At 37.7% G+C, this 13378-nt stretch overlaps 1 protein-coding gene across 2 annotated transcripts; it reads right to left on the bottom strand.

Moving 5' to 3' along the window:
• Nucleotides 1-479: 479 nt before the first annotated feature.
• On the bottom strand, nt 480-8609 carry LOC122045409 (protein RETARDED ROOT GROWTH, mitochondrial-like). Of its 2 annotated transcripts, none has more exons than XR_006129979.1 (7): nt 8200-8609; nt 7994-8108; nt 7121-7283; nt 1798-1946; nt 1624-1716; nt 855-969; nt 480-760 (listed from the first exon to the last, which is right to left on the bottom strand). XR_006129979.1 is itself a non-coding variant. In XM_042605630.1 (7 exons), exons 1-7 carry the CDS (start codon nt 8559-8561, stop codon nt 653-655), a joined length of 1164 nt encoding a protein of 387 aa, XP_042461564.1. In that variant the 5' UTR covers nt 8562-8609; the 3' UTR covers nt 480-652. The 2 variants fall into 2 exon arrangements, 1 of the variants encoding a protein (XP_042461564.1); XM_042605630.1 differs by having other exon boundaries at nt 1565-1716.
• Between the last annotated feature and the right edge of the window lie 4769 nt (nt 8610-13378).

The following is a 13378-nucleotide window of genomic DNA, read 5'->3' on the forward strand; positions in this document are numbered from 1 at the left end:
GAAGAGCAGGTTTCCCGTCCTTGGACTGCTCCAGGACAAGAAGGTTCTGATCAGAGCGATCAACCACAAGATCCATTCGCTGATGGGGAGCTAAGAGTAGGGCGAGGGAGATTCGAACTTAGCTGAGGATCGCAACAGGCGATTGTGCTCTACAGCGCTGCAAACACTGAGCTGATAGAATTCATCAAGTATTGTTATGAAGAAGACGACGATGAGAACAAAGATCTTAATTGATATATTCAGGAACACGAAGGAGGTTGCGGAGTTCAGCCTCGAGGATGAGATCAACAGTGTCGTGGACGTGTTCATAAGGAGGTTTCATAAGCAAAAAAAGGATGCAGAAGATGGAATCCTTCAAGAGGCAGCAGGTGATGCTGCAGCAGTGTGTAGGACTAATTTGGATAATCCTGTTTGCCTATTCAACTGTAAAAATAATGCTTTGGATATGTGAGGCCAACAGAATAATGCCAAAAGTAAAGATAATAGAATGATACATTGATCTTGTAAAATAAAAAATGTCCATTAGCACTATTTAAGGTACATTTCATTTTATGCCGGTCAACTGTACAATGTGTATTTTTATTTTCCTATAATCAAATAGATCCTTATCGACTATTCTTCAGGCCTTACTCAGGATGTGAAATTGTGAGTTTTATAGAAGCGTAATGAGAATTTCCAATGCGATCAAACAAATGATTATCCACTCCAACCCAACAAATGTCCGATTCTGAAGGATCTCCTGAAGAAAGTGAATATTATTCTGCACAAGGAGCAAATATGTTAAGAAACCTTAACGACGGGCTTGACAGTGGGAAAACTAGAAATGGCTTGAAATGGCAAAGGCAAGAGGTTACCCCTATATATTTTAGCTTAAAATCAAGATTTCCAAATCTCTGCGTTAGCTCATATTCATCCCGAAGATACTCCCATACCTGTGCATAATTGGCATTCTTCCAAGCAATATCTGAACTGCAGGATGAAATAAGAGATCATGAACCAAATATGTCACACTATATAATAAGTTAACAAGAAAGTCTCAGTCATGGCAGATGTTGAATCAAAATGAAATTAAGGAATAAGCTTTAAAAGAATAATAAAATAGAATCACTCAAACTTTTGCCCTTTGCTACCATTAGAATGCATAAGGGGAAATTAGCTGACATGCATATGTAATCGCACAGTTACTGTCCGAATGTATTCTTTTGTTCTTATCTAATATTAGATTACTCTAAAACATAGACTAGTATAAAGGTTTCATAATTCTAGAAGGCAATAACTACTAAGTGATAATTTTTTCACAAATTATAATATTAAAAGCACTAATAATATAGATATTATAATTCAAGAAAAAACACATGGAAAAGGATTTTGTGGGAAAAATAACTCAAATTATCCTAATGACACGAAGAAAAAATAAAACTAATCATTTTTAAATAAGAACTTATGCTTCAGAAAGATATTTAAAATTCATACAAGGAATGGAAGAACACTAAATACCAGTAGTTCATGAGAGACAAATCAATTATTTCCATAGAAAATTAAAGATTGCAGTATGAAGGTTTACCCCTCAAAAATCCCTAGTTTAAGAATGACAGCAGTCAGATTAGAATTTGATTTCCATACAAACTGAAAAAGTTGATTTCTTTTCATTGTATAAGTTCCAGTCATCTCCATGCTACTGTTGATTTCTGCAAACTCTGCCATCATTCCATCAACCTAACAAATATAACATGTAAACTTTATGTAAGGGCTAAAAATCAATGTATTTTGGTGTGTGATAAATATCTTGCACCATACTTGACGGATGTAGTAATCTAAAGCAATGCTTTGACTAAGAACACTTCCTATAATCCGGATGCCATCCAGATTAAAAGTCTTCAACACTATAAAATCAAGTCCTCCTTGCATCCAAGTGTCTAGAGTTGGTTTCTCGACTATTGCAAAATCTAGAATGTCAACAATTCAAACTACAATTAGAAAAGTCAAACACAATAACTTATATTTTTTAAGTTCAATAATAAATTAACATTAAAAGTGATTGTCTATAAACCTTAATTGAAGACAATAAGCTCTATGTAAAAAATAGAAATTAGATAGAAAACTGAGAAAGATGCTCATATTTAAAGATGTACTTGTACCATACAACTACTGTAAGCCAGTTATTTCTTTATCTGGAAGTGTATCCCAAATTTTATTATGCTTTCTTGGATAGAATATTATGATCAAAAATAAAAATACAAAGTTTATTACCTAGATGATTAAGTTTTACATTACAAGTAGCAATAAGCTTCAAAAAAATATAATGAATCTCTATTAAGTTTAGCTATTAAAATAAGCTGCTATCGATATGGATCTCTCTAGTTTAATGAGTATCAATAAAGGGAACTCCAATCTTCTTTGAGAAATCAATCATCACGTGAGGATATATAAAGTTTTTTAAAAAATGATATTCATAGAAAATAGTTTAAAAAAAAAAAAAAGTTAGATTTCACTTGAAAGTATATGAAAATGGTTGAAATTTAGTCAAATTTAAAGTGAAAGAATGATCATTTGAAATTTTATCTAATTAAGTTGATTTTCAAAAACTCTAAAGATCTAGCTGACTTTTAATTGATCCCAAGTCCAAACTTGAAACCTAACAAATGTGCATGAAATTCATAACGAGTTTGAGGATTTATTATTGAGCGTTGCTGAAAATTTTCAACTAGATATAGACTAAGAAAATCTACAGATGTAAAATATCGAACAAAATAGTAATAAAATAATAAGGTTATTTGAGGAATAATCTTATTAGAATTTTTAGGAATTTTCTGGGAATTTTTCGGAGCCCGTTTGGCATATTTTAAGGGGATCAATAATTGGGCGGTAAGAAAACCTGTTTGGGATACCCAAATGTGGGAGTTGATTGAGTTAATAAAAACCTAAGTTTCAATTAAAAACCTAGGTTTTTGTTTTTATTTTCGTTTCTTTTTCTTCTCCTTTATTCTTCTTCTCCCGATCCCCAAATCTCGCCGAACTCATCTTCTCATCGCCATCTCTTCCTCTCTTCTTCTTGCGCCGACTCCCTTCCCCTTACTGTCTCCATTCGACACCGCCCTCTTCTCTTCTCCCGATTCATTGCCCGTCGCCTCCTGATTCATCACCGTCGGCACTCAAGCGTCGCCCTGTCACACCTCCTGATTTGCCGACACTGGCCACCATTTTCCCAGCCCTAGTCGCGGACACCAAGCACGCATCAGGAGCCGAGCACTTGATTCCACCTTCTCGGTCGAGCTCTAGCTGTTGATCCACTACCGTCCGATCATCACGGATCTCTGCTCGACACTGCCACCGGATCGAGCAAGCGCCACTCGGCCGTCGTTGGTGTCGCCTTCGCTAGGCAATCCAATGTTGCCAGCCGTAGCAGCAGCAGCTAGGAGCGTGGTTATTGCGTTCGGTCGGTCATTCTTCTCTTACTTTCTTCAGGCCAGTGCCTTGGTGATATTGTTGCCCTGTTTTCTGGTTGACTCACCACCATAGCAGTGAACTTTCGGTAGAAAATAAGGAAGGTACCGAATGGAGGGGTTTGGATTTTGGGAATTCTGCTTTGATTGTAGTTGATGTGGATTGAGGGGAGAGCTCCACTGGTATTGCTGTTGCGTTTGGTGTTATTCATCAAGCAGTGGATCGAATTACGGTAAGTTGTTTAATTTCAGGTAATGGATTGAGATTTGAGTCTAATCCTCATATGATCAGATGTTGGTTATGATTTAGGGTATTTGTTTTGGGAGATCAGCAACCCCACCTTGTACCGGCTACCAATTCCCGGCAACCAACATCTTCGACCATGAGTCAACAACAGAGCATCCGGTTTAGGTAAGTTTTGAAGTTGATTTCATTTCTATATGGGATGTGAAAAGTGTGAAGTGAGTTGTATTAATTGAGGTGGATTAAGTATGTAGGGTTGATTCTTGATGTTTAATGGAAGTTACAATGGATTTGTTGATAGGGTAAATAGGATTATTGAAAATTGATTAGGTTGTATTGGATTGATTAATGGATTTAGAATTCTGGTCATTTCTGTAATAGGTTGCTTTAATTGATGGTGGTTGGTTGATTTGGGTAAGGGATATCAGATTGAGATTATTTTTAGACTTGGGATCTCTTAATGTCTACTCGGGTAATGATTGGATCTGGTTGTTGTGGATGAACTAAGTATGTTGGGTTTATTATGCTTAGTAATTGATTTAATGGATTAAATGATTGGATGATTATTGTATTTAGATGTATTACGAAGAAGATTGATTAATTCACAGGAAGAGTGAATGTGATCGAATGGAGGATTAAGTGAAGTTAATCATTAATTAGGATTAATTAATGATAGTTCGATTAGGGGTTCCTCTATTAGTTAAGCTTTGGGTTTAGCTAGTTATTGCATATGTAGTTAGCTAAATTGGATATCATATGATTTGCAGGAGGTTGATTCAAGACGAGCGTCTCGACGTGGGATTGGTTTATCACGATCTACATTTAAGGCGAGTACCTTTGACTTATCTTTTGATATTGTCTTTCTGATATGCTTAGTAGGTTATAACTAGTAGTAATAGTTATGTTTATATATGTTTGGTATGTCACTACATGTTACCTGTAGCATGCCTTATTTGTTGCTTGTTATGCATTCATGCATATATCCTCTTGATTGTTGTCATATGTATTTTTATTCATAGAAGTAGTGACATACATTGCCTACCGGACTAGTTAATGACTTGATTTGTGTACCTAGATTTATGATACTTATATCATTGTATAGATTTGTTTCCTTTTTAGTATATATTATATGGAGGTGTATACTGTCAGGATTTACATGCTTAGTGTCATGCACCATTTCGCATGATTGTATGTTGAGCGATGGTCGACTCCATTATTGTTGAGCACATCGCTAGTTACATGATCTGCACACACAACCACTCATGGGTTAGTGGTACATCAGGTAGGGTGTGTGCAGTTTGCTCTGTCAGGCTCCGCTGGTCCGCTCATGGGTAGTGTTGACTGCAGCGTGGTAGTGGGCAGAGATCCCTCCTTTGGACTGACTCAGGGAGATGAGAGCATTGAGCCCCCCCCACTCTATTTGGGGTAGGAGGATAGGTGTACTCCGACAGCATCCTGTCCACTCGGTCACTCAGGAGTAGTGATGACAAAGTGTACAGTTGTCATAGTCCTACCCACTCAGTCTAACCATCGTGTGTGATATGGCTGACTGACATCAGAGGTGACCATGTCATTTTTGCATCATATGCATGGATTAAATTTATTGTTTGTGATTGCTGCACTTTGGATGTTGCATTTTTGTGGATGCATATGTTTTACATGCATACAGGATACATTATGTATTTTGGTCTGACGACCCTTATATCAAGATAGGAGGTCCTGGTGAGTACAATTCTTTTTCCCTTGTTCAGTTTTGCATTTCCTGTTATTAGTCAGGAGACTGTACTCCATGATTATTACCGGTAGTTATCTTTTACTATGTATGTCAGCTTGATACCCGCTGAGTTGTTGAACTCACCCCGTTGCATTATTCCTATTACAGGTAGATGATTAAGCAGTTGCTTGGAGGTATCCTGTTTGCCGATCCCACGTCACATCAGAAGACGGTTTACCTCGCACTTGCTTTCTTTTTCTACGTTCTTTATTGATTTAACTTTGTATTGGTGTTTAGCCATGTGGCTATGTCATTGTTTTGGTGTTGTATTGTGTTTAAGCCGTGTCGGCACGCATTGTGTTGTTTTGGTTTGTGTGGGCTTTCCGTTTGTTTTTTCGTTGTGTTTTTAGTACAACCGAGTGAGCTATTTAATATATAACTGCGTGGTTGTGTTTTTAGTACAGCCGTGTGGGTTGTTTAATATATATAACCGTGTGAGCTGATGTATTTTGTTTGTTGATGTATTCATGCTTCAGATTGTTACCGGTACAGGGAGATGCTGCCGAAATTTCTTCTGGTAGGGATTTCCCCGGGGCGTGTTGTCTTAACAATGACCTCAAATGCAGCATCATATTCACAACTAAGCCCTATAAGAATTTACATTAAACAGAAATATAATTATAAAAAATAATACATTATGAATGATTTTTTATATCCAAATGCATTTTCTTAATTATCATAAATCTATATCTAGCTATATATATACATATATTTTTTAAAAATTTATCAATAATCTAAAAAATATACATTTATATGTTAGTGTTTATACCATTTAATGTTTCTAATATATGGTACGAAATAATTTTTTTTTTTGATATTATTAGCTTGAGAATAATCATATGATATTAAGATTAATAATATATTGTGTTACTAATAATCTTATATTTAATGAAACATAATATGCATCTAGGAGTATTATTTAGTAACCTATTTAATTCCAACCTAAACCTGACCCATTTTATTTGGATCAAAATTTGTAATTCAAACATGAATAGTAAGTACCTGCATTGACACAACAAAACCGTTTAATTGAAGTTATGTAAATTTTAACATAATATATAAAGCAATCTAAACTTATATTAATAAGAATGATAAGAGATTACGGTATTAATTGTGAATTATGCATATCAATTGATACACAAGTAATAAATGAGTCATCATTGGTCAATTAATGAAACTTGTATAGCCACATTTATTTGTGGATCATAACCAAGTTGACCATTTACAACTCATTTTATTTAACTCAAACCCAAACTTCTAAATTTTTGAATGCCATCTAATGCAAATCCATAATACATCTTCTTATGATTAAACAACATTTTTATCCATTATAGCATTAGTGTAATTCTCTTACTTTTGATTTCCCTTTCTTTATTACGTTTTTACCGATCTTATCAATTTGATACAACCTATATTAGATTGTCACCATCCAATCCCAATATCAATATTGATTTTCACAACTATGCATGTTGGTATAAACTTAACAAGGGAAAAAAAAAGAACGAGTTATGAATTCTATGCAATGATAAAAAGAACATGGTGGATCATTTTCCTAAATATTTTCTATCATTTTCGTCCATCCATGTACACACACATATAATATGAATATTGCTTTAGTAAATTGCACTATTAGCTAATAGGACAATTTGGAATACTTACCGTCCTTTCTCATTTCTGGAAGTAAGCCTGAAGCATGTTTTTTAACAATCTTGAGATACCTATCAGCTTCATGGTCAGAAACATTGAATAAGACGACAGAACCATAATAGAACACCAGCATATAATGACAAGGGCTTTCACTTGCAAAATCCATCTTCATGACCTGCAACATGAGAGAAATATCTTACATTACATAAACCAAATCAATCTACTAGGATTTTCGGAAAAAAAAAAAATCACAATCTTTAAATGAAGGTCATGGCATAGGCTAAAAGAAAAAGTAGCTAACAACAATTCTAGTTCTAGTACATTGCGGTGAACATACTCAACCGAAGCATATATAACCTTGGAATCTAGGGTCTCATTCCGATCATTGTAGTACAACTTACTTGTCACAACTGAAAACTGAGGGGTATAATATATCAAGGACATTCTAAAGCTGAAATTGCTAAATATCAAAAGACTAAATAGATGTGTTGTCTTTGTGTGTTCTTTTTGTTTTTTGTTTTGGCAAAATGAAGCTAATGCACCAGTCACAAATGGAACCCAGGTCTGTACCGTGGCAGGTTACTAATCGAGTTGGCTAGTTGTTCTACTCTTGAAATCTTACACAATACCTAGCTGTTGAGCATGATGCTAGCAATCGAGTATTCAGCCACCACGGAATCCCTTTCTGATTAGTCACTAAACAGAAATAAAAAATTGCCAATACAAACTTAAGCCATATTGAACAAATTTTGGAATTGTTAGTTCTTGAAAGCTTTGCTTACATGAGTTTTCAACTGAACATCATTAAATCATGACAATAAGTAACTCTTCGTATTCGAGAAAGAAGAAAAAAAATTGGCAGCCCGGTGCAAAAAAATAGCTTACTTCAGCATCGTCTTCAACATCATTGTATCGGAGAACAATGCATTTCGAGGTGCGAGAGGTAGAAGGCATGACGACATTGGCCGCGTTCTGAGCCTGCAAGCTCCTCAAATCAATACTGCGATAATTCAACAGCACTGTCACCATCGCAATCAACAAGAAGAATACAGAAATTACAATAGTATAAAGACACAAGCTAATTGGTACACCTAGTGCAAAGGAAATAAGTCTTGACAGGGATGAACCGGCTTTGCTTCTCCGAGATGTAGCCCTCCTGTTCTTTATGGGCGGGGCAAGGCGCAAGTGGCTTCTGATCCTCCTGGAAGTCAACCGCGGGGTCGGAAGGGGCGGAAGAAAAGTGGGGATTGAAAGGGGAGAGGTGGAGCAGGGGGCGTCGACTGATACGAAAGAGGGAGGATACGGAGGAGACGCTACGGCAGGGATGAACGAGGGCTTCGGAGGGACCATGGCGGAGGGCTGCATAGGGTGGGCGGAGAAGAGCGAGAGACGAGGACGAAGAGAGTAGAGACTTGAGATGCCTTGCGCGGGCGCATAACTCCAACATCGCCATGGCGGCGCGTCTTCACAAACCACCGGTGCTACTGCTAGCAGGGCACAAAGATTTAAAAAATAAAAATAACAATGTTACAAATTAATTTATAAAAACTTTTATCAATTTATTTTTTTTAAATCTTAATATTTTTTTTTATTTAATAAAATATCAATTTAATGGATTTAATCATTTTTTAAAAGTAACCGAATCGATTTAATTCAAATAATTGATATTAAAAACACTTTCGAATAAATCAAATTTAATTTTTAAATTACTTCCGTTCGATTTAACAAAAGTTTTGATCACTTCTAATTTTAACTTAAATGGTTATGATGTAAAATAAACTTACTTATATTTAGTAAAACTTACTATAGATAAAAAATTATTATACTAAATTATTATTATCTTATTAAAATTGCTCATAGCTGTAGCCTGCGGCAGATTTGTTATTTGTAATGTAAGTCTTTGCTCAGTTGGTAATATATAAAATACTGATTGGGAGTAAAAATTTGACAGACATATTAGCTAAATGTGAAATCAGTAGTTGCTTTATTTAGGATTGATTTGAGGATCTTGTGGGCTCAAACAATCTTCGACCATGCTAACAAATATTTTTATAACTCCAAAACCTCGTTTCCAACCTTAAAAAGAATATTCATTAGAATATTCTATTTTTCTATATTATAATTTATTTTTTAATATACATATTAATTTGTTACATATTTTTATTGATAATTTATCCAAAAGACGTAAGTCGAATTATGTATTTATCAAGAGGCATATCATAATTTTATTTATACCAAATGACGCACAACAGAAAATAACCAATCTCCTATTGTCAATCACCATTTTCTAAGCATCCAAATTACATTTTTGATTGAAAATTATTTTATGATATGAATACACATCCTTTCACCCTCTCTCTCCCTCCATTCCTTTATTGGTCTTATAAACACGAAGAAATTATGAACCTCCTCCACTTGTTATAGCTTCTCGTGATGTTTGGCGGCATTGCAAAACAAGAGTTTTAAGAGAAGAGTTCATAGGACAACAGCGGTTAAGAACCGCAGCGTTGAAGAACAAATTTGTAGTAAGAGTGAAATTAGTAGAAGAAGACAGTTAAAGATTTAGCGATATATGTCCCCGTAGCCTTGTGCAGTCGAGTAGGCGAAAGAAGGCAAGGATCGAGTCGAAACATAATGGGAAGGTAAAAATCAAATGCAGCCGGTGCAAACAACTGGGCCATATGAAGGACTTGTAGAATGCCGCCAGTCCCTAGTTCTTGACTTACCTGTATATGTATACAAAAATATTATGCTTGATTTAAATATTTTGTAAGAAGGAGAAGTGAATCCTTATATTTTGTACGCAAGCATCCATAGTATTGTAAAAAAATAGTTGTGCAAAAAATGTTACTGTTATATTGTTGTTGTTTGTAGTATTCGTTTTTTTAATATAGTGATATCTATGATATGAGAAGTGTAAACCAATATCAGGAAGGCAGAATTAATAGGGATGTAAATGAACCAAAGGTTCGCGTGTTATTCGGAGCTCGGTTCGATAAAAAGCTTGTTCGAGTTCGTTCGTTTATCTTATCAACTCGAGCTCGAGCTCAAGAATATTCGTCTTGTGAGCTCGCTAACATGTTCGTTTGTAGGCTCACGAGCCAAAAAATGAGCTTTAAATCGAGTCAAAAAACGAGCTCTAAAACGAGTTTTAAAACGAACCTTAAAACGAGCTTTAAAACGAGTCAAAAAAAAATGAGCTCTAAAATAAGCCCGAAAACGAGCCCGAGCTCGCTTAACGAATTATGCTCGTCAACTATGATAATCAAGCTAATAACGAGTCGAGCTCGAACTGTTCGCGAGCTTGATAATTCCAAAACGAGCCGAGCTCGAGCCTTGTAATAAAAGTTCGATTCGAGCTCGAGCAGAGCTCGAGCCCGAATATAACTTAAATGAGCTGAGCTCGAGCCTAATACTGTTCGGCTTGGTTCGGCTCATTTACATCCCTAAGAATTAATATTTCACAGCATATATCAATTTTGTAAAATAAAAACTCACTAACAATTATGAATATTCAGAAATATAATAGGCTCAGTCCAACTGTGTATTTAAAATCAATAGGTTGGGGTTGGAAATTTTAAAGTCTTATAAATTTGTTTTCAATTCTAACTAAATTATGACCTAAACAAAATAAGTGTTGTTGTACTTGAAAAATATAATAGGGCAGCGGTTGTTGCTAATAGAATACAATTCAGGTGCACATGTTCTGTGCCAACTGGCACGGAGCATGAGCTTCATTTATAAAGGTTAAAACTAAGTTTTGATACTATTTATAGATTCTACAAACTCAAAACTTGATAGGGAAGGTGATTTTAGAGAAATGCAAATACTCTAGGGCCATCAGTGGGTTTTAACCAAAACTCACTGATGGACCTACACATCTCTGATCGCGCTCATTTCAAGTCTTATGAGTTTTTATAGTATTCCAAGGACTCCAACGGTGCTATCCATTACTAATTTAAAGATCCCTAGAGGTGATCGAACGTTATGAAATATCTCAGCCTTATTGTGTGTCTGATATGTTAGAATATCATGCCCACATTGGGCCTAATATGCTAACATATCAGGCCGAATGTTGGGCCTGATAGGTTGGGACCTTGGCTGCTTTGTTCAACCGATCACTTCCAAATTCTTGCTCCACAAATCTAAAACTTGACACCATCTCTCCCTTCTATAAACTATAAACTCACTACGGATTGTGAAAAAGTATAGAAATTCCAGTAGGTCAGGTCCAATAGTGGGTTTTAAGGCTACTACGTGTGATTGAAAATTGCTAATGGTAGTGCAATATCGCTTTAACCTCTAACTAAGTTGTCACTAAAAAAATAAAATGGTGGTGTTTAGTGTTGTTGTAAATTTAATGATGTTCATTTAAATAAATCCAATAGGTGCACATGTTTCATGTCAAATGACACGGAGTAAGAGCTTCATTTTTATTGGTTAAAATTAAGTTTTGACATCATATATAGATTCTACAAACTCAAAATTTGATAGGGAAGGTGATTTTAGAGAAATCCAAGTTACGTAGGGCCATTAGTGTATTTTGACCAAAATCCACTGATAGACCTGCACATCTCTGATCACGCCCATTTCAAGTCTTATGAATTTCTAGTATTCCAAGGACTCCAACAACTGAGCCCCATGGTAAAGGGTACACAGTCTGTAGTAATAAAAGGATGCAGAGCCTCATAGTGAAGGGTGCAGAGTCTGTAGAGTAAGAGGATGCAGAGTCTTATGGTGAAGGGTGCAGAGCCTATAACACACATGATCGGGGAGCTGGAACCCTGGTCCCTGATCGGAGAGTAAGACCCCTAGCCAGTAATCAAAGAGCGAGACCCCTAGATCCTGATCGGGAAGTGGTACTGCGAGTCAATGATCGGGGAGCTGTGCCCCTAGTGTATGAGCGGGGAGCTGTGTCCCAAGTGTATGAGCGAGGAGCTGGGCCCCTAGTGTCCGATCAAAAATCGAAGGCCCTAGTCTTTAATCAAGGAAATAGAATCTTACTCTCTTATCAGGGAGCTATATCAGTTCCTATAATCGTAAAAAGGAAGCAGAGCTTGTAGCGTACCCGATCGGGGAGTCGTGCCAACCGGCTAAGGGTTTGTCTCGGTCCCTTAACTCCCGAATACCCGTGGAGCCAGGATAAAAGCATAACGGAAAAACTAACCTGTCAGCCAGCTGAAGCTCCACTCGATCCCCCGACTCCCGAATACCCGTGGAGTGAGGATAGAAGATAATATGCTCATCGGGATCCTCCGGGATTGTGATAATAGCAGAGAACCTCCCGACGTTGTCCATCTTTACGTTCCAGAACAGGCGAAAGAGATTCCCACAGACGACGCCAAATTTGATCCCGTCCGGAAGCTGAGTCAGACGGACCGTCGGGTGAGGTGGATGGAATGTTGACTGAATCGCAACGCCCTGGAGGGGGGTGTGCTGAGATGGCTTCTATGTTGACCAAGTCTTCAGAAGTCCTCTGGTCAACGCTACCTGCAGCCAGCGACCGGGTTGACCCGGCCCCCGACCCCCGGTACCCGACACTCGAGGCAGATCCAACGGATATATAAGTACAAGAGTAAGCCATAAAATAATGAAATATGCATAGAATATGAACGGAGAACATACCCTGGCCCAGGGGGCACCCTCGGATGGGACGTTCTTCGAGTTGTCGCGACCCGGAAGAGCAGGTGATTCGGAGCTGGATGTGGAGCTGGGTCTGGCGTCATGAAGCCGAATGCGTCCTGGATCCGGAAGACGACACACGGACTAGGAAGCAAAATCGGTACGCGGGTCGGGAGACAAGATCGGCACACAAGCCGGGATAGGAGATCGGCACGTAGGCCGGGACACGAGATCGGCACGCAGACCGAGACATGAAATCAACATACAGATCGAGATACGAAATCAGTACAAGGCAAGATATGGCACACAACCAGACCGGAATTTAGCAAAACACACGGACTGGGGTCGAATAACTACGTGAAGGCCGAAACACACTAAACCACCGGGAGACGAACAAAGTAGGCACCACTAGCTCGTGGAGTTAGCCGGTATAGGGCTGCGACAGATGGTGGAATTGATTCTGTAAGGTGCAGGGGCAGCTCGGTAGGCTGTGGCCCAAGAACAGCGGTGGAGAGGAAGGAGCTTGCAAGGGCATCAGCGCGAAGGGGGTCGTGCGTGCTGCGTGGGTGGTCTGGCGAGCGGCAAAGGCGGTCTGATGAGCGGCGAGGGCGGCGGATCAGAGAGGAGGAGATGGTGGCTAGAGGCGGC

Source organism: Zingiber officinale, chromosome 2B, assembly GCF_018446385.1.
Source record: "Zingiber officinale cultivar Zhangliang chromosome 2B, Zo_v1.1, whole genome shotgun sequence".
In the NCBI taxonomy this organism is placed as follows: domain Eukaryota; kingdom Viridiplantae; phylum Streptophyta; class Magnoliopsida; order Zingiberales; family Zingiberaceae; genus Zingiber; species Zingiber officinale.